The sequence below is a fragment of the Hirsutella rhossiliensis genome (genome assembly GCF_020360975.1).
Source record: "Hirsutella rhossiliensis strain HR02 chromosome Unknown scaffold00013, whole genome shotgun sequence".
NCBI classification, from domain to species: domain Eukaryota; kingdom Fungi; phylum Ascomycota; class Sordariomycetes; order Hypocreales; family Ophiocordycipitaceae; genus Hirsutella; species Hirsutella rhossiliensis.
In genome coordinates, this window is record NW_025408679.1 from 158,535 (window position 1) to 182,369 (window position 23,835).

General features: G+C 51.2%; 7 protein-coding genes across 7 annotated transcripts; 4 read left to right on the plus strand and 3 right to left on the minus strand.

The window, feature by feature from the left end:
- Window positions 1–4,004: 4,004 nt before the first annotated feature.
- Window positions 4,005–4,400, plus strand: HRG_09539 (uncharacterized protein; the record flags this gene model as incomplete). The annotated part of the gene is made up of 1 exon (XM_044868010.1): window positions 4,005–4,400. One exon carries the CDS (start codon window positions 4,005–4,007, stop codon window positions 4,398–4,400), a length of 396 nt encoding a protein of 131 aa, XP_044716591.1.
- A 2,881-nt stretch (window positions 4,401–7,281) lies between these two features.
- Window positions 7,282–10,765, plus strand: HRG_09540 (calcium-dependent channel, putative phosphate domain-containing protein; the record flags this gene model as incomplete). Its single annotated transcript, XM_044868011.1, has 6 exons — window positions 7,282–7,383; window positions 7,444–7,676; window positions 7,727–8,019; window positions 8,071–9,249; window positions 9,301–9,696; window positions 9,753–10,765. The coding sequence occupies 6 exons, from the start codon at window positions 7,282–7,284 to the stop codon at window positions 10,763–10,765; spliced, it is 3,216 nt and encodes a 1,071-aa protein (XP_044716592.1).
- A 243-nt stretch (window positions 10,766–11,008) lies between these two features.
- Window positions 11,009–12,034, minus strand: HRG_09541 (alcohol dehydrogenase groES-like domain-containing protein; the record flags this gene model as incomplete). Its single annotated transcript, XM_044868012.1, has 1 exon — window positions 11,009–12,034. One exon carries the CDS (start codon window positions 12,032–12,034, stop codon window positions 11,009–11,011), a length of 1,026 nt encoding a protein of 341 aa, XP_044716593.1.
- A 909-nt stretch (window positions 12,035–12,943) lies between these two features.
- On the plus strand, window positions 12,944–13,842 carry HRG_09542 (3' exoribonuclease family protein; the record flags this gene model as incomplete). Its single annotated transcript, XM_044868013.1, has 2 exons — window positions 12,944–13,251; window positions 13,329–13,842. The coding sequence occupies 2 exons, from the start codon at window positions 12,944–12,946 to the stop codon at window positions 13,840–13,842; spliced, it is 822 nt and encodes a 273-aa protein (XP_044716594.1).
- A 141-nt stretch (window positions 13,843–13,983) lies between these two features.
- On the minus strand, window positions 13,984–15,533 carry HRG_09543 (thioredoxin domain-containing protein; the record flags this gene model as incomplete). Its single annotated transcript, XM_044868014.1, has 3 exons — window positions 13,984–14,591; window positions 14,655–15,327; window positions 15,381–15,533. 3 exons carry the CDS (start codon window positions 15,531–15,533, stop codon window positions 13,984–13,986), a joined length of 1,434 nt encoding a protein of 477 aa, XP_044716595.1.
- Window positions 15,534–16,099: 566 nt separating this feature from the next.
- On the plus strand, window positions 16,100–17,380 carry HRG_09544 (vta1 like domain-containing protein; the record flags this gene model as incomplete). Its single annotated transcript, XM_044868015.1, has 3 exons — window positions 16,100–16,202; window positions 16,312–16,540; window positions 16,621–17,380. The coding sequence occupies 3 exons, from the start codon at window positions 16,100–16,102 to the stop codon at window positions 17,378–17,380; spliced, it is 1,092 nt and encodes a 363-aa protein (XP_044716596.1).
- Window positions 17,381–17,991: 611 nt separating this feature from the next.
- HRG_09545 (3 exoribonuclease family protein) lies at window positions 17,992–18,909 on the minus strand (the record flags this gene model as incomplete). The annotated part of the gene is made up of 1 exon (XM_044868016.1): window positions 17,992–18,909. One exon carries the CDS (start codon window positions 18,907–18,909, stop codon window positions 17,992–17,994), a length of 918 nt encoding a protein of 305 aa, XP_044716597.1.
- Window positions 18,910–23,835: the final 4,926 nt, after the last annotated feature.

Genomic DNA, 23,835 nt, shown 5'->3' on the forward strand with positions numbered 1-23,835 from the left:
TAACTTTAGCTTCTTTACTTAAAGGGCCTTATCGATATCCGCTAAGCTAACTATATAGACCGCTATATTAGCCGCTACCTAGCCTTCCTTTTACTTTAACTATCGTATAGTTTCTATAAAGATAAAGGTAAGGACTTCTTATACTAAGTTTAAAGCTTATATACTTAGTCCTATACTTATAGAACTATCGTTATAGCGGACCTACTATTATATAGGCCTAAACTATAGCTTCTTTTAGTATAAAACCGAGTATAACTCTATATATAATAACTAGGGTTTCCTAAGGATTAAGGAAAACTCTAGTTAAGGGATTATATAGGCTATAATAAGCTTATAGTAACTATCGACCTCTATAGCTAGCTATATAATACCCTTAATTACTATACCTTCTATCGCGCTTAAGGCGCTTTTTACTCGCCTTAAGGCGATCTTTTCTACTAATACTTATATCTCTTATATAAGCGCCTCGTTAACTATAGCGTAGTACTAGTAGCCCTTATTTATAAGGGCAGCGATAGGTAAGGAGTTATTAACTATAACCTATATTAAAGTAGGCTCCTTTTCTATATAAGCGGATAATTCCTCCTTTTCCTTTACTAGTACTAGTAATTAGGGCTCTAGAGCCTATTTTTACTCTAAAGCTACTCTTTTTCCTTTAGGCTTAAGAGAGCGGAGTCCTCTTTATCGTCTAAGGTAAGGAGCGGTTCTATCTTCGCTACTTAAACTACTATAGGCCGCTTAGCTAAAAGGAAGGGGCATTTTAATATAAAGTATATAAACGCGCTATAACGTAGGTAGCGGCCGTTAGCTTTCTTTTTCCTAATTTCCTTACTTATTACTTACTTCGCCCGCTACTTAGATAGCGGGATAGTATAAAGGATATTCGATAACGACTTCCTACTATATTTAGCTCGGTCTATATAGGTAGCTAATATTAAGGTATCTCTATTAGTATCGATAGTTAGCTATTCCTTTTATAGAGGGGTAGTAATCCTATTACCGCTATATAGCGTGCGCTTATAAAGCTTTTAAAAACGCGGCGTTTACTTATAGCCCTATACTACCTTTATTAACCGGCTTATATACTCGCCGTAGTTAGTAGGTATAATTATAAGGATAAGTAGCTCTTATAGGGCTAGCGTAATTAAGTTCTATAACTATATAAGCTTCGCGCTATCTTCCTATACTATAGTTCCCGCTACTTATAAGAGCGTTTCTTTAAAGTTAGGGAGGAGTTTACTAAAGGTTTACCTATCCCTTTACTTAAGGGTCTATAGCCTATCCTATGCCTTCTCCCGCTCCTATATATTACCGAACGTATATATAAGGTATTAAAAGAAGTCCTATAAGTCGCGTTTACCTCTAAGGCCGCCCTTATCTTAGAATCTAGAGATCCGCTATATTTAGGGCTTTAGTAGTATATAGAGTAGCGAATACTACGCTATATTATAATAGCTATTTAAGCCCTATTTCTTATCTATTATAAACTTCGTCTATAGCCGGCTAAGAAAGAAGTAAAAGGACTTAGGCTTACCGTCCTAAGTTAGCTAAGGAAGCGGCTTTTATATCGGTAGTACTACCGCCGTAACTAGTATTACTAAGGTCGTAGGGGTTAACGCTAGTCTCGTAGACGGCTCCCTTAGTATAGTAAGAACCTCGTTCTTCTCGCTAGCCGTCGCGCTTTTAATCGCTTTTAGGATAGCTATAATACTTCCTATCCGCCTAGGGGGTAGCGGGGTGCTCCCTTAAGGAAGCGGCACCCTTTCTAGGGAGATATCTATTAGATCTATTAGTTAATAGCTTATACTATTATAGAGTAAGTAAAAGTATATACGTAGGTACCGTCTATAAGATAATATTAATAAGCTATATAGAGCTCTTTTATATACGGCTAGCCCGCCCCTATATATATAGGATCCGGCCCTTTATATATAACTATATAGCTTAGGCCGTAGCCTAAGCTTATTACCTATAATAGTTAAAGACTCTTATAACTACTACCTATAACCCTAGGCCTAGGCTAGTAAGCCTAGGCCGCGGCCGCTTAAGATAGTAGCGGCTATAGCTTAAGAGGGCCTACGCTAAAATATAAATATATAGGAGAAGCCTATAGTAGCTAGCGTAAATTTCCTATATACTACTACTATAACCTCGTTTAAAGCGGACCTATATTAAAAGAGGGGAGGGTTTTCCTTTAAGTACTTTAGTTTTTCCCTTTTATTTAATATTAAAGTTTTAAATACTTCTAGCTAGGTCCTTAGTATAATCTTAATAATAATAATAATAATAATATATAATAATTAATATTATTCTTAAAGGATAAACCTATTAAAGGGTTTATATTAATAAATATAGAAAGGTATAGTCTAAGTAATAATAAGTATATTATATTAATAATTAGTTAAAGGTTATAGACTATAGACTATAACTAAGTAATTAAGTAATTAAAATTAAGGATAAGATTATAATAAAGATTATAGTAATTATATTAAAAGTTTTTAAGCTATTTATTTAAAGGAGTATTTTATTCCTTCCTTATATATCTTAAGAGCTTCCCTAGATCGCTAGGAGCACTAGGTAATCCCGTCGCCTAGGAGCGCTAGAGCGTTAGAGCGATCCTACGATCCTAGCCGTAGAGCGTTAGAGCGCTTAAGTAACCCGTCGCTCGATACTTAATTAGCCCGTCGGTCCGTTTAATATTCCTTGCTCCCTACGTTACGTGTCCTCGTAATATATACTGGTCCCCCGCGGTTCGCTAGACCGTGGTCGTAATACTCGGCCTTTTACTAGCTCCTTTTTAAGGCCGGCTTCCTATTTTCCTTCCTAAAAAGGACTAATAAGGTAGACCGGAACGACTACCGCTATAGCTAAGGAAGGTATATGGCTAGATACTATATCCTAAGGTGCCTAAACTATAGGAGGGAAAGAGAGGTCCTTTACTAGGCCTCTAAGAAATAGAAGGGGGCCCTTAGCCTACCTCTTTTCTATAGCTCTAAGGAAAGAAGGGAAGCCCTTCTAACCTTCCTAGCTAAAATAGAGATAGGGATAGCTAAGTAGCTCGAAAAGGAGTAACCTAGGGGCCCTAGGGCCCTTAGGGGGTGAAAACACCGCGCGGGGGGAACTAAACTAGCCTTTCCTTTATCTTTACCTTTATAGCTACCCTTTCCATGGCCCTAGAGGCTGCATGCGAGTAATGATAAAAAAAAGACTCTGGTAACTAGCACGCAGAACCTGAGAGGTCGGGAAGTTCAATTCGCGATGCTTATAAGAGAGGGAAGTCATCAGGACTCACCTATGGCGTCCGTTGCCGCCTATAAATAGCTCTCCCTCGTCTCGCATCTCAATGGTCTGTTGAAGGCCTTCCAAAACCAGCTCAAGATGAGCAGCATACGACCCGTTTGGCTGCGTCCCAATGGACCTCGGTCATCTGGACCCTGTGTCTCGCCCCCAGCAAGCTCTCTCGCGCGTCGCACGAATGCCTCGTGGTTAATCTTCTCTCTCAAGGCGATCAAGTCTGCGTCCAGGGTTGTCTTGTATTGGTCGTCATCGAGCCGCCCCGATATGCGTTGCACAGTAGTACGTGGACCCAATGTCGACGGCAGCGGCGTTCAAGCACCCCGTCATGGTGCAGTCCCATAATAGGAATATGACGACTGCGGCTCGACGGAGACAGCGAGAGAAACGGTATGTGGGGAAAGGGGGATGAATGAAAAACCGCGGAAACATTGTGGCTTTGAGAACGTACGTACAATGTGTACGACACGCAGCCACCAACACAACTGTCGGCTTAAGCCAAGAGACGATCACCACCTCAGGTCGAGATATACTTAGGTATACTGCACTGACAATATACGAACACTTTCTCGCAAATAATAGAGGCAACTTAGAAGGCGTAATATATCTTGAGCATTAGTATTCCAGACACTTTTCTCTATTTGCATAGATACTTTTTCTCATAACGCTTTGACGCGCACGCCTACACTGCGCCAAAGTTTGTCGGCACGATGCAGCAGTCAGTTGTTTACAAATTCTTAGGTGACGTTGCCATGTTGTCTCCCACTACCATGGTGTCTCCCATTACCATCCTCTACAGCTTCCCCGGTGTTACATCCGGCGTCGACCCTGACTCGAACCTCGTCATCGGCCTCGCGGCCACCAACGCCAAGGCGGTAGGATACAATCTGACGTGCGGCGACGCTTCACTACGATCCTCACACCGGGCGCGGCTTTGCGACTTCTTCCACCTCAGTGTTCTCGGTCAACCTGGTCTTCCACCCGCACGTCTATATGTTGCAGCTGTAGTGCTGTATGACCAAGCCAAGCTCAAGGAGGCGATAGAGATCCAGACAAGATTAACCGAGTGGACTGGGCCCTTGGCCGGCTGGGCGTGGTGCACTTGAAGCCGGCTTTGAGCAAGCATTACGGGTACGGAGCAGGCAGGGGCTAGAGGCTGCTGGGTTTCGTGGACAAGATCAAGCTAGAGGGAGAGGCGGATGCTACACCTGGGGTGACTGAGCTCTAGAAGTTGCTCCCGGACCTCCTTTGATCAGCAGGCTGTCAGTTTTTACACGTCACTTCGCAAATGTCCCAGCAGGCCGTACAATACATTCGCGGTAGCTAACCAAGAGACTGATGAGCTCGCTTGCCAGCAGCCCAGGTAGCACTACTGGGCATATTAGAGGCGCCACCGCCTTTTAACATTAACGCGCCGATCTCATTGGACCCATGGCAAGGGATCAACAGCGAGGGTTCAGCCGCATGGGTCCAAGCCACCAGGGGACCAGCTCACTTCAGACTCCGCCCACGTGGGAGTCTGCGAGCTCAGGTCGCGGTCATTGAAAAGGCCTAGACCATCTCACGGCTCGCAAATGAGGTTCAGGGTTTACTGTGCTCGTCATACTCCGCACAATAGGCCTGCTTCAGCTGCGTGCCAACGGCGAGCACCATCAATCGTTCGGGGATCCGCCATGAAAAGGGAGAACACCCCTAGAGCTGATTGCACCGTCACAGCTCAAAGGCGCATGAGCGAATTCTCTATAGCTGGAAGCCAGTGCGCGAGTTTCTTGGCATAACTGACACGTCATGCTTCGTTTCCGCAGTTGGCAAAGCTTCTTGGGTATCGCGGGGCGCCAAAGATTGTGAAGGCATCTTGAATCAGAGTTAGGTCTGATGTTTTATGCCCGATTCATCGTTTGTGATAACAAAGATTGATCATCTTCAAGGCCACCAGCCAGACAGCCACAAGAAGATACGCATTGGGCCGTCGGAGCCCGGCAAGCCTTACCGTCAACCGGGGGGGGGGGGTGAACAAATACGCCTCTTGGCGAATAACAGCTGCTCCTGGCGAGGTCAAGCAGTGTGCCTCTCACACGGTTCTGTCGCTTTCCAAGACACTGCCGTCATCTGTCATTGAAGCACACACGACCTGGCCGAAAAAATGGATTACCTCGTACGTATAGGTCGTTTGATGCGATTTCAATTGTCTCGTGTCAAAACTGGACCGAATACCCTGGACTTTTGGCTCGCTGGGCAAGTTATCGTGTCTAAATCAGGAGCACATAAGTATACCCGCGGGAATGTGTGATCGAACCCACGTGTTTGCTTTGAGGCTGACTGACCCGACGGTGACTACTCAGAGGGAGAAGCAGTCTGGAATAGGACTGAAGTGGTTGAAGGACGGTATTGTTGAGCTTGCTCCTTCGGATATCCGCAAAGCCCAGTTCTGCGCCGATGCACCCTTGCGAACGGCAAGCCACTGTAAGCTACGTTTCCCAGGAAAGAGAGTCACGGTGTTGTTGTCACGAAGAACAAGAAATTTGGCTGCTGAGTTATCCCCGAAACTGGATTCATAACTCAACCGTTGGCTGGCTCAACTCGGAGTGACAATTAAGGAATTTCGGATACTCGACCCATTTGCCAGTGTAGCCTTATTCTACGGATTGCTTGGATGCGTTTCCTGATGATAGCACGCACTCACTCTTGGTGTATTGTGAGGTTACACGAACAACTCATCGGCATATTTTGTTGGACGGGGCGGAGGTGGAAAGGAAATAGTGTAGCGATAATTGCCCTGCACTTGACTTGATGTCCAACCACTGGTTCCAATGATAACGACAGTTTACTCTACAAAGTACAGGAGGCTGAAAGATTTCCCGGAGCAGGATAAGCCTCACAAACCGGAATTAGACTTTTCTATTACCTTTGTACCAAGTGACGAAGTCAGCACGTACGAGATGAAAAGCGTCGCCTCTGCAACGCACATGCATTAGTGAAGAATGGTGGAAGACTAGGAGGGCTTAGGTGAGAGCGAGAGCGGAAGGATGCACCGAAGTTTCATGTTCTCGGCACAGACGGCGACTACACGCGGCCCTAGACTTGGTACTTGGTAGAGGTTGGACATGTGGCCACACTTTGGTATCAGAGTGTCTTGCGCGGCATAAGACGGACCTCAACTCAGCCGGCAGCAGAAGGGCGCCCAAGGGGCAGAGGCCGAGGGTTGCGGTCGGTGTGCCTGCCTGCCATATCGAAGCCTGGCAGAAAACGTTTTAACAATGGGCGGTGCTCGAGTTTGAGCTCTAGCACGGATGTGTCTTGACTCCAGAGTCAGCAGGTATGGTATACATGCGTTTGGGGAGCAGCCTCTTGCTGTACCAAGTACGAATACGAAGTATATATATGCCGATCGTCTTAGACGGACCACGTTGGACCATCCGATTGGCGTGGGTGGTGGGCATCAGGGAGGGAGAGGTCTTGCATCAGCACAGTCTATGCGGCACTACTGCACGGTGCCCCTATATGTCCACTATCCGTACCGTAACTTCATTCATCAGTTTAGGACCTTTTGCTCAGTACCCAACTTGCACTTGGCAGCGTCACCGGCATGGTGGCATCACGATGTTGTACTCAATGTCGAGCCGTGCAGCGCCGTTGCATGTCGAGCATCGCACTACGGCCATCCCGTTAACGGCCCTATGATGATTTGTTTCTTACGGGTACCGCATCGCCTTTCCAGGCTGCCTCTTAGCGCCCTTGGAGCGCCCATGATATCAAACGGCGGCCGCGCTTAGGCGCGAGCCAGTGGAAGTGGGGCTGGCGGCTCGGATTTTTCCTCAGCCCGGCGGCCCATGTCTCATCCATCCTCTTCTTCTCATCCCATCTCTCTACGGCTTCTCTGCGTCGTCGCGCACACCTCCTCGCCCTTGTCCGTACCGCGTCCAGCCTGCAAACTCTCGACACCTTCAGGCACCGACGCCCCGGATGACGCGATGAAGGCGCCTCACCATGCCCGTGCCGCCTGACGCCCAACCCTCTCCCCCCCCCGACGACTCCTCCATGGCCAACGCGCCCCGTTGGCTCCAGGCTCGAGGCTTCCTCGACCTCTTTGTACGCCTCTGATCCATGCCGCGCCGTTCCAATCGTCTGACTGGTCCCGCAATTTTCTAGAAAGACGGCAACGGCAGCGACCCCCGTGTTGGCTCCGGCCGCCAAGACTCGTCGGGCGGAGGCACTCTCAGCACCGCCTCCAACAGCAAGACGTCGTCGCTCAGCAAACTCGGCGCCACCTTCATCCCCGTCATCATCTACCTCGTCGTCTGCGTCGTCATCTTCATCATCCTCCGCCGCCGATGCAGTCGCGTTTACGCGCCCCGATCTATCCCCGGCCTCAGGGCCCCTGAGTATGACCCCCGCGCCTCACGCCGCTGCCGACGTGCTCATCGCCTTGCAGGTTCCCGACTCCCCCGTTGCCCGGCGGCTGGCTCAACTGGGTCGTTCCCTTCTTCAAGATCCCCGATACCTTTGTCCTCAACCATGGCTCTCTTGATGGCTTCTTCTTCCTGCGTTTCCTCAAGGTCGTCAGGAATATCTGCCTCGGCGGCTGCATCATCCTATGGCCCGTTCTCTTTCCAATCCACGCCACTGGCGGCGGAGGGCTCACGCAACTCGATCTATTGACCATCGGCAACGTCCAGGACCCGAAAAAGCTCTATGCGCACGCACTCATAGCCTGGGTCTTTTTCGGTACGGATCTCATGCCTTTGAAACCATGGGCCACGCTGACTCGCTGTCTAGGCTTCGTCTTATACATGATTGTGCGCGAATGCATCTTTTATGTCAACCTCCGGCAGGCCTACCTCTCCTCCCCCTACTACTCGCAGCGCATCTCCTCCCGCACCGTGCTCCTGACCGGCATCCCCAAAGAGTATCTTGACGAACAGCGCCTCCGCAAGCTCTATGGGGACTCTGTTAGGCGCGTTCACATTCCTCGAACCACGAAGGCCCTGGCCAACCTCATCAAGGAACGGGAGCAGACGGCCACTAGGCTCGAAAGGGCAGAGATTGAGCTGATCCAAAAGGCAAACAAGGCCAAGCAGAAGCAGCTCAAAAAGTCCTCCAAGTCATCTCGAAGGCCCGAACCTCCCATTTCGGCAACCGACTCCGTCACGTCTCGGCAAGACCTCGTCACCCTCTCGAGCTGCAGCGGCAACGAACCCACTCCACGCGGTGGCCACCTCGTGCTTGAGCTGCCCGGGTCGTATCTCCAAGCTGACGGATCCAGCGAGAAGCCCGGCGGCGCCAGCGACCTTGATACTGCCGCAGCCAAACAAGATTCAAAGTGCGAGACTGTCAAAGAAGAAGATCCCGACTACGTCCATCCTTACGGACTCGAAGCAAGCCTCCCAGACGTCCGAGGCTCCGTTGCCGCTCAATACATCCCCGTCCAGTCTCGGCCCTATCACCGGCCCTTGGGCAACTTTGGGCGTCGTGTCGACACCATCCGATGGACGAGGAACCGGCTCCGCGAACTCAACCTGCAGATCTTCAAGATGCGCCGGCAGGTCCGCCGAGGCGACGGAAATACCCTGCCGGCCGCCTTTCTCGAGTTTGATACGCAAGAGAGTGCGCAGGCTGCACATCAGGTCGTTGCCCACCACCGGCCGCTGCAAATGTCGTCTCGAATCCTCGGCATCCACCCTGACGAGGTTCTCTGGAAATCTCTGAGGATGTCCTGGTGGGAGCGCATCATCCGCAGGTTTGCCATCATGTCCCTCGTCACGGCTGCCGTCATATTCTGGTCCATTCCTTCGGCCTTCATTGGCCTCATCTCCCAGATCGACTTTTTGGCCAAAAACATTGTGTTTCTCGCCTGGATCAAGCACCTACCCACGGTGGTCCTCAGCTTCCTCCAAGGCTTCGTGCCCTCCATCGCCTTGTCCTTGTGGATGGCGGCCATCCCCATCATGCTGCGAGGTATGTCGTCATCCCCAAACCCCCTTCCCTACCGGCACTGACCCTGAGCAGTCTGCGGCGCGCAGGCGGGCATCCCCTCGGCCACCATGGTCGAGCTCTTTGTCCAAAAGGCGTACTTTGCGTTTCAGGTCGTCCAGGTCTTCCTCGTAACCACCCTCACCTCGGCTGCTTCGGCCGCCTTTACCGACATTCTCGAGAACCCAATCAAAGCCAAAGATGTCCTCGCAAGGAACCTTCCCATGGCGTCGAATTTCTATCTGTCCTACATCCTCATCCAGTGCCTGGCGAGCAGCGGAACCAACTTGATGCATGTTTTTTCCCTGATTCGCCACTGTGGCCTGTCCAGGCTCTCGAATCTGCCGCGTGCCCAGTACCGGACTTGGCACAAGCTGCAGCCGGCGCGATGGGGGGGACTCTTTCCAATCTACGCCAACATGGGAGTCATTGGTACGTCAAGGTCTGGACAGTTTCAGTCGACCTGGTTACTGACGTGCTTTGCCCAGCTTTGAGTTACGCGTGCATAGCACCCCTGATTCTCATCTTTGCGGCCGGGGGCATGGCAGTCATGCGCCTGGTCTGGAGATATAACCTAATCTTCGTCTACGACTCTGGTATGGACAGCAAGGGCCTTTTTTACCCGCATGCCTTGTTGCATCTTACCATCGGCCTCTACCTGGCCGAGCTTTGTCTCATTGGGCTCTTTGCCCTTCACTTGTCGTTTGGGCCGCTTGCCCTGATGGTCATGTTTTTCATCTTCACCGGCTTAGTACACTTTTCGCTTAGCGACGCCATTGCACCGCTTTTACAAAACCTGCCACAGACACTGGCCATCGAGGAAGAGATACAGCGAGAGGAAAAGGCGGCGGCCGACAGAGCGCGAGAGCAAGCCACGGCTAGGCCGGGCGACCAAGGAGGGGAACCAGGCGCCGCCAGCAGCTATTTTGACCCGGAGCAGGCATTCGGCGAGAACGATGCGCGGGGCGACGATGACGAGGACGTGGAGACAGAAGACGACGAGGCAACGGTGACAAACGACCGGGCCATCGAGGGGGCCAGCGGCGTCAAGTCTGCCCTGACCGAGTGGCTCAAGTCGAGCACCAAGTCCAAGGTGCAAGCACAGGCACAAAACGTCGGGCTGCCAGAAATGCTCGAAAAGTTGCGCTTCTGGGCCGGTGACAAGTACGGCGACGGGCCTCCGAGCTTCCTCGCCCGGTGGCTGCACCCAGAGGAGTATGAAGACTTCATCGCCCTGCGCAAGATGATCCCGCCCGACAGTCTCCCCATCATCGGATACCCCGAAGACCACAAATACCGCGACTATCTGCCTCCAGAGCTGTGGACGCCGAAGCCCACGCTGTGGATCCCCCGAGACGAGGCACGTGTGAGTCGGCAGGAAGTTGCGCACACCAAGAAGTACACACCAATATCGGATCGCGGGGCCAGTCTTGACGAAAAGGGCCGCGTGGTTGTGTACATGGACCAGGCGCCCTTTGACCGGCCGCAAATAATATTATAGGAAAACGACGACAGGGCAAGGTCTCGATTGTCGCAATCTAGCGGGCGTGGGCGTTTTCCGTGTGCTGGGGGAAGTTGTTTCTGGCTAGGCACATACAAATAATCACGCCGCTGCGCATCAGCGCCAGCTGGCGATGGGCTTTGAACCGCCGCAAGGCCGACACCAATGGCTTACGAGACTCTGCAAGTCAGGGATATACTTTGAATTTCTAGGTGACATGACCTGGCCGTGGTCTGGGCGCATCTATTCCATAACCAAGACATTCCTGAACCGAGGCTTGCCTGCCTTTAAGCTGTCGACGGCGTCTTGGACCTTGGCCAGGGGGTACTTCTCCACCATGCACTTTACGCCGTGGTTCATGGCAAACCGGATCGCCTCCTCACTGTCGAGTGCGTGCCCGCTGGGCCAGCCCAGGACACTAGCGCCCTTGGAGACGAGGGTGGCGGTGTCGACCTGGACGGGCCCGACAGGGGCCAGGCTGAGCAGCGTGCCGCAGGGGGCCAGACCGGGGACCAGGGCGCCGACGACGTCGGGGTTGGGGGCCGTCTGGACAATGATGGCGGCGCCGCCGAGCTTTTTAAGCTCGGCCGCGGCATCTGAGGTCTTTGTGTTGATGTAGTGATGGGCGCCGAGCTCCTTGGCAAAGCTGGCCTTGTCGTCGCCCGACGAGAGCACGGCGACCTCGTAGCCCATCTTGTTGGCGTACTGCACCGCCAGGTGGCCGAGGCCGCCTAGCCCCTGGACGGCGACGAGGTTGCCCTGCTCGACGTGCAGCTTTCGGATTCCGTTGAAGACGGTGACACCGGCGCAGAGCAGGGGGGCCACCTCCGCGGGATCCATGTTCTTGGGCACGCAGACGACAGCCTCTGCGCGGAGCAAGACGTACTCTGCGAAACCGCCGTCGCGGGAGACGCCGTTGATGAGCTCGTTGTCGCACATCTGGAACTGGCCCCGGCGGCACTGGCGGCAGCTGGCGTCGTGGCCACCGTGCCAGGGCCCACCGACGCGCTGGCCGACAGACCAGGCCTTGACATCGGGACCGACATCGACAACGTCGCCGATAATCTCGTGGCCGGGGACGCGGGGGAAGACATTGCCCATGTGGCCGCCGGCGACGCCCACGTCGGAGAAGCAGACGCCGCATGCCAGCACCTTGACAAGCACATGGCCCGGGCCGGGACGCTGGAGCTCGATGTCTTGCAGCTTGAAGGGGGCATTGGCCTGGGTCAGGACGACGGCCTTGTAGGTCTTGGGGAGAGAGGGAGCCATGGTGGATTTGATGGAGGCTTGGGGTGGTTCGTCGGGCAAGGCAACGTTGAAGACTGTGATTGTGCTAGGCACAGGGGCACACGCGAGTTGGTCGAAGCAGGATTGCTCTTATATACCCACACACATGCCCAACCAGGACGGCATCGTCTCTGGGGCACTAGCCGCGTCGCAAAGCGCGGCAGTTGTCGTCTCTCCCTCTCGACGCCCGGCGTGGCCGGTGGTGCTTCCTTTTGCTTAGCGTACCGTCTGGCTTCAAGCCACGCACGCGGGCTCTGGCGGCCATGACATCATGAACGGAAATAGCCAAGTGCGTGGGCAGCCGGCTAGCCCCGGAGCTGGCGCGGCGTTTGGACATATGGCGCTGAGATCCGACCCGGCCGTTGGACAGGGAAGGGAATATGGAACCGAGGGGGTGAAGGAGCTAGAGCGAGACACGAGGGCGAGGCGGGCATCGGAGATGTAGCAGGGCGTGTTGTTCGTAAAAGCCGGGGACTGATGTGCCGGCCTGGAGATAGTGACTTGCGGTTGAAGCTCCGGGCCGCGCGCTTTCTCTCTCCCTCCGTCTCACCTAAAGCCCCACCATTCTTTGAGTTTGAGTCCTCAAAACGTGGGCATTGGCCGTTGCATATGCACCAGACCCGGAGCATCAATTAAAGGATTAGATTCCAGCTACCGAAGCTCAGCGTCATGGCGTGAACAAGAGGCGTGTCGATGGCGGGAAATCTGGACCGAGAGGAACACCTTATGTAAAAGCCACATCGGCCGCAGCCACGCCACCAGCCACACCGCCCGCAACGCCAAAACATCTCCACTCAGCAGCGCAAAAAAAATCACATCCCCAACTCGTCTCGCAGCGACAAGCCACAAGAGCTCCGACGCTGAGACCACACACGCGCACACGTCTGCCCAATGCCTCTCGACACGTCCACCTACTCGCTCGCGCTGCTGCGCGTTGACGGCCGCCGCTGGAACGAGCTGCGCCGCCTGCACGCCCAGATCCGCACCCAGGACGCCGCCGACGGCTCCTCGTACCTCGAGATGGGCCACACAAAGGTCATGTGCGTCGTAACGGGGCCCTCGGAGCAGCAGCAGCTCCTCCAGCAGCAGAGGCGCACCGGCGGCCAGGGGGGCCAGCGCGATGCCGCGTCCATCAACGTCGGCGTCAGCGTCGCGGGCTTTTCGAGCGTCGACCGCAAGAAGCGCGGGCGCAATGACAAGTGAGTTGTTGAAGAGCCAGCGGTTGATGCAACGACTCTCTCTGTCGCCATGACAAGACTGACCGACTCCCGAGCAGACGAATTCAAGAAATCGAAATCACAATCGCCAAAACGCTCGCCTCGACCATCCACACGCACCTCTTCCCCCACTCGGCCATCAACGTCTCGCTCCACGTCCTCTCGCAGGACGGCTCGCTTCTCGCCGCCCTCCTCAACGCCGCCACCCTCGCCGTCATCGACGCCGGCATCCCCATGACCGACTACGTCGCCGCCTGCACCGCCGGCTCCACCTCGACCTACGCCGCCGCCGACGACGCCGCCGACCCGCTGCTCGACCTTAACGCCCAGGAGGAGCAGGAGCTGCCCTTTCTCACCGTCGCCACCCTCGGCGACTCAGACCGCGTTGCCGTCCTCGTCTGCGAGAGCCGCGTCCAGGTCAGTCGCCTCGAGGGCATGCTCGTCGTCGGGCTCGACGGCTGCAAGCAGGTCAAGCAGTTCCTCGACAAGACGGTCAAGGACAAGGGCGTCAAGATGATTCGCGAGGGCGCTGCGCAGAAGAGCGATGCAATCACTATGGACTTGGACGGTTGAGCCGACAACCAGGACGGCCGCGCTTTATCAGTGCAACAGCCAAGGGCGTGGGTTATCAGGTTCGTTTTCAACCCCTGACACATGATCGGGCAACGCTCGTTTCCTCCTTCCTAACCGTCGCATACATACAGGTACAAATACTCAAAGCTCCTCGTGCACAACTTTTTCCGTCTCTGGGCTGGACGTCTTGGTTTCGGTCTCGGGATCCGTCGCCTGTGTCGCCTCGGATGCCTTTTCCGCCTCGGTCGAGCTCTGCCCTTTCGGCGCCTCGGCTTCTTCAACCACCACGCCCTTGGGCAGCTCGGCCTTTTTGCCCTCTCCCATACGGATGGCATCGATCCATCCTTCGACACTCTCTACGCCAAAGTCGCCCTCGTAGTGTTTCCACCATCCGCGACGAGCGTTGACGACAACGAGTTCGACGCCTGACCCGAGCTTCAGGGCATGTCGCAGCGAAGACGTTCCTTCCATGTTGCTGGGAACTGAGAAGAACGGGAAAAGATGCCTCTTGCCATGGATGTACTTGCTGTTGAGCTGGGAAAGGGATTCAATGACCTTGGTTCCCTGCTCAGATGCGTCGGCGGGGACGAGGGCCAGAACACAGGTGTAGGACTTGGGCCGAAGACATTTTTCCACCAACGTGTCCTTGGTCGTGATGGCGGTGATGGGGATGATGTCGGGGGTATGGGCCGCCGCCTTGGTCGAGGTTGTGTCGGCGGAGGACTCGGACGTCTGCTCCGGCTCGGTGCCTGTCTTTTTGTCAGATCCCATGGGGCAAGAGCCCTGTTTGCCAGGGGCTTTGGTCGACGCACTCCTTTTCTTGTCGGCCTTGGTAGCCTTGTCGGTCTTGGCGGTCTTGTCGCGTTTGGCGTTGGTCGGCGCAGGGTCCGGATTAGGAGGCCCGACTTGGGAGAGGAATTCGAGCAGGCTTTTCTTATTCAATTCTCCCTCGTATGTGATTGGTTTCTCGTTCTTGCCCTTGGCCGGGAAAAGCATCAAGGTGGGAAACTTTTCAACGCCAAACTTGTCCACAGCAGCCTTTTCCTTGTTGCGGATCTGGCCCACGGAAATGGTGTCCAGGTAGTCGATGGCGATGCTCCTCAGTAGCGCGCTCGTGGTGCCCTTGTCGGTGAAGAGAACAAACTTGGGCTTCTCCGCTGCCAAGAAGGCATTCAAGTCCTTGTCGGTCAAGCGGGTGACGTGATTGTTGATCTTCTCGGCGACAGTCTCGACGATGGCCTTTGCAGTGCGCGGGCCCTGGTAGTCCTCGACGACGGGCTTTGCGCCGGGCTTCTTGCTGGGGCGGACAATCTTGAGCGTGGGGAAGCCCTGGACGCCCATGGAGCCGCAGAACTGCTTGTTGGCCTCCTCATCGCAGTCAACGGCGGCGACCTTGGCCAGGCCTTCGAGGTTCTTGGCGGCCTTCTCGTAGGCAGGCTTGAGGTTCTGGCAGTGGCCGCACCAGGGGGCGTAGAATTCGACTATCTGGGAGGCCATGAGCATTCGGTGCAGACGGCGGTGAAATAGAGAGGACTCACCGAGGTGTAGTTGGACTTGGCAATCAGCCTGCTGTAGGAGCGAGCATCGAGCTGAAGAACGCCAGAGTTCTTGGTGTACAGGCCGGCCTGGGCGGCGGGCAGGGCAGCCAGGATGGCCGTCAAGGCGGCTACGAGGGCGGCGGACTGGTGCATTGCTCAAGGCCGACTGCGAGAGAAGGGGAAGTTGATCAAGGCAGGCAAGTTAGCAGTGTGAGGTACGAAGTAGTCGGTCGAGAAAGAGGGGGCGAGAAGCTACAGAGGTGCATGGACAGGGAGTCTCACATGACCCTTTCAAGAAAGAGACGGCGGCGGCTGGGCGCGATGTAGCGGCCTTGAGACAGAGCAAAAGAGGCCACGGTGTAACGACGAATCTCGAACCTCTCTTAATCTGGCCGTGGAAGCCTCACGAAGGGCCTGGACCAGTTAATGCGCCAGCTGGGGTTACTTGGAAGTACGGGCCACCGCCCCTTGGCGTCGCTGATTTTCTAGGGACTAAGATGCCTCTCTGGGTACCTGGTTGTACTCACCCCCTCCCCCCCTCTGATGATAAGCCACTGTGGCGCGAGCTCCCACGGGAACGACTGCACCAGCGGTAGGACAGGCTGCGTCATCCGCGCTGGAAGCCCAAGAAACAACATCGACGCCAGCTAAATCTCACGACGGCCGTCTCCCGACTCGCTTGCCACCCATGCCCACCGAATGACCATAGCACGCCCGCCATGACGGAGCCGCTGCCCACCGCCCTCAAGATCCCAGAGGTGAGCCGGTTCATCAACCGCGCAAACCAGCTGCGGACAGTCAAGCCCGCCATTGCCTACTGGTGTTGGTTCCTCCCTCTTCTGTTTCTCCCTTCTCGTCCTCTTCTGTATCCTTTCAGGAGGCTCCTCTCTAAGCCCAGCTGTACGTCGGTTCTTACTCACAGCACCCGCAGGCGAATACCATGCCGTCAACCAGATCGTCGGCAAGAGCCTCCACACGACCGACGACGACTGCTTCAACTTTACAAAGACGCTCATCGAGCGCCTCGAGGCCACAAAGCTGGAGCGTGCCGACGACGATGCCGTGGTCGACAACGACGCCGGCCAGGCCTACGTCGAGCAGTTTGCCCAGGAGACGTTTGGTCGCGCCGAGCGCACCCTGCGCGCCAACAAGGTGACGAGGTGTGTTCTTCATCATCTCCCCTCACTCGGGCTGTTTTCGCAGTCCGCACGACTACTAACCATTGTCTTCTTGTAAACAGACAAACAGCCGATACGTTCGACGCGGCTGCCACCTTCTTCGACCTCACCCGCGAATGGGGCCCCCCCGACCCCGAGACCCTGCAAAAGATCAAGTTTGCCAAGTGGAACGCCGCACGCATCCTCAAGGCCATCCGCGGGGGCAAAGACCCCAACGAATCCAACCCCCAGCCCCCGGCCCAAGAGTTGGAGCCTGCGCTGAGCCTCGACGACCCCTCCGTCCAGCATCTCCTCGGCCCGCGCCCGCTGCAGTCGACGGTCGAGGACATGCCAGATGCGAACGACGCCGGGCCTGAGCCGCCTGTGGCCCCTCCGCCGCTGGCCCAGGAGGGATACTTCCCGCCCGACCCGTCTGCGCCGCCTGATCTCACCGCTTTTGTCCCGAGCCCGCGCCCGGAAGCGCCCGGAGCACCGCCTCCCTTCTCCCCGCTGGCAAACCCGGCTCCATTTGCCGGTCCTCAGGCCAACGCCCAGTCACCTCACCAAATCCCGACCAAATCCCCTCCTCAACTCGCGCCATCTTCTCCGGGGGTTCTCGCCCCAGGAATCTGGACCTCCCCATCTTGGAGTCCGGTTGTCCCTCCTGCTGCTCTAGGGACTGCCCCCGCGGCATTCACCCCGGCGGTCTCGGCGATGAATCATCGGGATATCAACCAGGCACAAAAGCATGCCAAGTGGGCCATCTCGGCCTTGAACTTTGAGGACGTGCCCACGGCCGTCAAGGAGCTGAAGGATGCCTTGGCCATGCTGGGGGCACAATGATGCCTTGCGGACCGGTGTCACAATCAGGCTGACCCCATCGCGGATAGCCAGCTGGGCGAGAAATGTGTGTACGCAGACGAAAGGAGACGGTGAGGATGCCGTGGGCACAAGTGCGGCCAGGAAGAGAGGAATGATGATTTTCAAAGGTCATAGCCATAGCGTACAGGTACCATGTGCCAAGGTTGCCCAAATTGCGCCTACATCCAAAATCAGATCCACTTCCCAAGCGATCACCCCTGACCGGTTTCCGGTCCCTTGTCCAAACACTCCGGCACTCCGGCCCCATAGACCGCCAGGAACACTGCAGCCTGCCAGTGCTCGATCGGCGATTGTCCCCAACCACGCCCTTGCTTGTGTTGCGGCGTCAGTTTCTACCCGCCGATCCATCGCCGCTTAAGGGAGACGAGTACCTGAGGCAGAGTATTCACATGCCCCAACTTCTCTCCGCGCATAGACTGGATGTCTAATAGCTAGGCGGACTGACGGTCTGAAAGGTCGGGAGGTCGCAGCGCTGGGCATACTTAGAGTTGGGCTGACCAACGTCACACCGTCTCGGCCAAATCGCAAAGGAAACACAGAAATCGCAGCATCGTCCATGTTTGCCGGAACGGCTACGCCGCAGCGACGACATTCGGTACATAGCCCTGGAGAGTGAGTCCTTCAAACAGAGCGGCCGGGTCTGGGTCGACGGGGTCCTCCTCGGCGTCAGTCCAGCCGCGCTCCGGCCCCCAGCGAATCAGCCGCTGGGATTGCACCGCAACGTCAAGCAGGCCGTGCATCATGGCGCCCGATTTCTTGACGCAGGATCGCGCATCGAACTCAATGGCGTGAAGGCAGGGCAAGTCGTCGATGATGTTGGCCAGGAGCTTGCGACTGAAGCCTTCGTAGAAGCCCTCGGAGTGCCGAAAGCCCTTAAAGAAGCCGTCGCTCGGGTCGCATTCGACGTAGACACTGAGCTTGTGCACATTGGCGCAGTCTTGGAGTCCGAGGGCGTCGTTGACGACCCAGCCTCGCGGGGGGGCGTTCCAGCCAGGACCGAGGCGCAGCTGCAAAGAGGTGAGGCATTGGCGCTGGCGAGGCTTGAGCCGGGCCAGCAGGGGCTTCTTGGTCTTGAAGTAGCGCCCGGGGTAAGTGGGAAAGATGCGGAAGGATCTGGTGCTGTAGAAGAGATGAGTGGCCTCGGCGTGTATCTGCTTGCAGACGCGCATGAGGCCCAGGAGCTTGTGGATACACTTGTAGTTGTCCGGTCCGAGGTCGAGAACGTCGTCGGCGTGACCAAAGTAATGCTCGTATACTTTGATGCGCAATTCCGAAGGCAAAAGTATAAAAGGGAAGGGTTTGGAGGGCACGCGTCTTTTGGGCGTCTTGAGCAGAGTCAAAGGAGTGTTGAGGGTAAGAGAGGCGATGGGGATCGCCTTGGCCTCGTCATCGGTTTCGTCCTTGGAAGCGTGCGTGGACGGATGAGCTGAAGCTCGCCGAGGAGCAACCGCCACGCGAAGAGTGGCGCTCTTGATGGGTCTTCGAGGCATGTCGGGCGCTGTGGGAGCGGGCTCCAAATTCTCGAGGGAGAGGCAGGCAGGCACGCCGGCCGCGGGCGCACCAAACGGGATGGCAACTTGGTCGCGGGACGGAAATCGCCAGATGGTAGATGGCGGGGTTTGAGTATCGGTCGCAGGTACGGATTCAGGTCAAGAAGAGTCGAGCAGGTCCAATGGATCTCGGTGTACGAGCGGGCTCGTCGAGGGTGGTTGCCATGGCCAAGTCGCGGGACTCAACGGGGAACCACCCTCTAGAATGCAGCACACGCAGGCATCGTGGACGGATGGGGGTGGGTGTGAGAGCAGACGAGGGACTAGCGTGTTGTTTGCCGGAGAGGGGATCGATACGGAGGGGATGCAGGAGTTGCAGGATGGATGATGGCGGGCGTCGAAGCGATCATGGATGGCTGCTAGGTAGTCGACGGAGGAGGCGAGGGTCTCGTGACGCCCTCTGAAAGCGAATGAGGGTCCGCTATCTGAGACTCCCCGCTCCGCTGCCCCACCAAAGAGACGCGGCTGGGATGGCCACGAGACAGGTCACGTGAGGGAGGCAATGAACTCCCGACATGGCTGGAGCCAATGACTTCCATGAGTCAAGACTTCAGACAGCCACATGCACAGGAGTGTGATCCCCGATGTCGGTAGTATGCGAGAGTTTATGCTACCATGGATACTTTAAGCAGGTTACGCCTTGCCGCATTATGCCCGGGCCTTAAGGGCGCTGATTAGACTTTAAAAGTAGGCGCCCGTGGCGACCTAGTATAGTTGTAAGAGTCTTTGACTATTATGGGTTGTGGGCTTGGGCCGCGGCCTAAGCCGTGTAGTCACGTGCGGAGGGCCGGATCCCGCACGTATATGTGCGGGCCAGCCGTATATAGAAGAGCTCTATATTATAAGAGTCTAGGCGTTGCCTAGACTGTTAATAAGTGTGGTATGGTTGATAAGTGTGATTAATTGACAAGCCGGGCAGCTTAGTTAATTCGATACCTTTTATCGCGTGCGTGCAACACGTCGTACGTGGCAGAGGGGGGTAGTGGCTGTCACGGAGTAGGCAGAGGCGTGGGCTTAGGTGCGGTCCGTTAGAAGAAGGTCAATAATCTACGAGGGGGAAAAGGAAGAGAAGTATAGGCCTAGCCTATATAGGCGCGGAGGCCGCTTATATATAGACTTAGCCTAGACCCTAGTCTAGGCCTATATAGGGCAAAAGCCCTTATATTATACCCCTACCTAGCTTTTAAAGAGGCGCGCTCTAAATAATACCTAATACCGCGCTAAGGGACGGAACCTCTGCGGACTACGCACGCTTAGTCGCGGAAAAAACGTTAGTAAATAACGTATAATACCCTCCTAAGCGAGCTTCTTAGATAGACTATATTATTAGTAGGGGCCGCGCCCTAGGAGTCGGGCTTTAGTACTTCTAGCTAAGGAGTAGAGGTACGTAGAACGGCGCGTAGCTAGCTTTAGTAAGCTTATAGTATCCCGCCCCCCCTATATCGGCGTATAGTAGTAGCTCTTAGTACCGTAATATAAGGGACGGTACTCCGGTATATAAGGCTCCGCTCCTTCTTATATAGGGCTATACGGGCACTCCCTTTCGCTATAGTTATATTATATTAGCGGCCTTCCTATATCTTAGCCGCCTTTTCGGTTACTATAGGTATATATCCCGTTTATATAGTAGCTACTACCGTACGCGAGGGGACGCCGATAAAGCTTATAAAGGCGTTACTAAGATTACTTATTACTAGAGTCGCTATCGTCGAACCTAACCTCCTTTCTATCTTAGCGTATACGCCCCTCTACTACTTAGAGTACGTTTACCCGCGCCTCTTAGCGCGGGTACTTTAAAAACTAATAGGATTTACTACTATAGCCTATATAGCGACCCTCCTATCGCTACCTCTTTCTATCCTTAGTCTTTAAGGTAAAGATAGAAATATTTATAGTATTATTAGCGTTATCCTCTTCTTATATTATAAAAAAAGACGAAAAAAGAAACTTATTATTACTAAGCTTATAAAGAAGGTAAATAAGATTAGTATATATATCTAGTAGTATAGACCTTTTACTTAAATAGGTATACTAATCTATATTTAAGCTTATAATAAGGTAATTATACTTTATTAAGTTAAGCTAGCTATATATATTTACTCGATAAAGTACCTCTTTAAACTATATAAGGTAAGCTAAAATAGCTTTACTTTACTTTTAATAGAGCGTTATAAGCTCTTAGCCTACTAACTTAGCTATATTAAGTTCGCTATAATTAGTATAGAGCTTTATAAGGAGGTCGGCTAGTCTATTTATATTAGTCCGCGTAAATAGTAAGAGATACCTTTATAAGTATAGAGATAGGCTCGCGTAAAGATAGTTAAATTAAGCGCGGATATCCCTTATTATAGCGCTATCTATATAGAGCTTTACTTTTATATAAAGTAGCTATAGATTAAGCTCCGCGAAGGAGCTATCGAACTTACTAAGGTATAGTAGTACCGCTCTTAGTTATATAGAGCCCTACTATTATAAGAGGCTCTTAATTACTTAGGTAAACTAAGTATTATATTTACTTTAATTTTATAACTATAAGAGTATAGATATTTCGTATATATATATACTAGCGTAGGCGGTTTAACTAGATTAGGTAATTAAACGTCGGCTTTAAAGGCAGCTAAAAATAGCTATTTTATATATAGGGATATAGAGAGGGTAAAATAAAAGGTAGATTATACTATTATAAAGTAAGTAGAGGTATAGGCTTAAGTATAGTCTATTAAAAGAAGGTTAATAATCTATAAGGGGGAAAAGGAAGAGAAGTATAAGCCTAGCCTATATAGGCATAGAGGCCGCTTATATATAGACTTAGCCTAGACCTTAGTCTAGTCCTATATAAGGTAAAAGCCCTTATAATAGCGCGACTATAGCCTATACCCTCTTAGGTTTACTTTATAATATATTAACTAAGCTACCTATTAGCTATAGGCTTAAGTCCCTATATATAAGGCTAAATAAGCGCGTATATATATAGGCGCTATAGCCTAGAGGCGTATATATAGCGTAGGTAGTAAGGGATCTTAACCTAGGCTAATAGGTAGTATAGTACCTAAGGGTAATAGCTTATTAACTAAAGGGAGAGAGTATAGGAAGAAACTATATATAAGAGTCTAAGCGTTACTTAGACTATTAATAACTATAGTATACTTAATAAGTATAGTTAATTAATAAGCTAGGTAACTTAGTTAATTTATTATACTATTATATATAATAAAGGGTAGTAGTAGTATAACTATAGCTTATACCCTCTTAGGTTTACTTTATAATATATAGCTTATTAATATTAGCTTATATATAGTACTTATATATATACTACTACTTACTTTAAAATAATATAAGCTATTAACTAATAGATTTAATAGATATCTCTTTAAAAAAGGTACTACTTCTTTAAAGGAGTACCTCGCTACCCTTTAAGTAGATCGGAAGTATTATAGCTATTTTAAAAGTAATTAAAAGTATAATAGCTAGTAAGAAGAATAGGGTTCTTACTATACTAAGAGAGCTATTTATAAAACTAGCGTTAGCCCTTATAACTTTTATAATATAAGTTATAGTAGTAGTACTATTAATATAAAAGCTACTTTTTTAGCTAACTTAAGATAGTAAGCTTAAGTCCTTTTACTTTTTCCTTAGCTAGCTATAAATAAAGTTTATAATAAATAAGAAATAAGGCTTAAATAGCTATTATAATATAGCGTAGTATTTACTTTTTTATATACTACTAAAGCCCTAGATATAGTAGATCTTTAGATTCTAAGATAAAAATAGCTTAAAAAGTAAATATAACCTATAAGACTTCTTTTAATACCTTATATATATATTTAGTAATATATAAAAGTAGGAGAAGGTATAGGATAAGTTATAGACCCTTAGGTAAAGAGATAGGTAGACCTTTAGTAAATTCCTTAATAACTTTAAAGAAACGCTTTTATAAGTAGTAGGAATTATAATATAAAAAGATAGTATAAAGCTTATATAATTATAGAACTTAATTATACTAGCCTTATAAAAGCTATTAATCTTTATAATTATACTTACTAACTATAATAAGTATATAAGCTAGTTAATAAAGATAGTATAAGGCTATAAGTAAACGCTATATTTTTAAAAGCTTTATAAGTATATATTATATAGTAGTAATAAGATTACTACTTTTTTATAAAAAGAATAGCTAACTATTAATATTAATAAAGATACTTTAATATTAGCTACTTATATAAACTAAGCTAAATATAGTAGGAAGTTACTATTAAATCCCCTTTATACTATCTTATACTTTAAGTAATAAGTAAGGAAATTAAGAAAAGAAAAGCTAATAGTAACTACTTATATTATTATTATAAAAAAGGTAGTAGCCGCCTATTAAATATAAGCGATAGCGTTAATTAATATATATAGTATATATAATATACCCTATTAAAGATACTATATTAATTCGTCCTAGGATACTTAGATATCCTAGACTATAAAGGGAATTTTTATATAAGTAGGCCTTATATTAATACCGCGTAATTACTTTAGTAAGACTTAAACCTTAGGCTTTATAAGTAGTACGAGCTAAGCTAGCTAGAAAGTATATATATAGTTACTAGGACGTTCTTAAAAGGGTAACCCTTTTACCTAAGCTTATAACTATTATAAAAAAAGTAGTAGCCGCTTATTAAATATTAGCGATAGTATTAATTAATATATATAGTATATATAATAATTATAGTATATTTATATACTTTATATTAAAGTACCTTTTCTTTTTAGCTATATAGCCTATAGTAGTTTAAGTAGTAAAGATAGAACTACTTTTTACCTTAAATAATAAGAAGGACTTTACTCCTTTAAGCTTAAAAGGAAAAGAGTAGCTTTAAA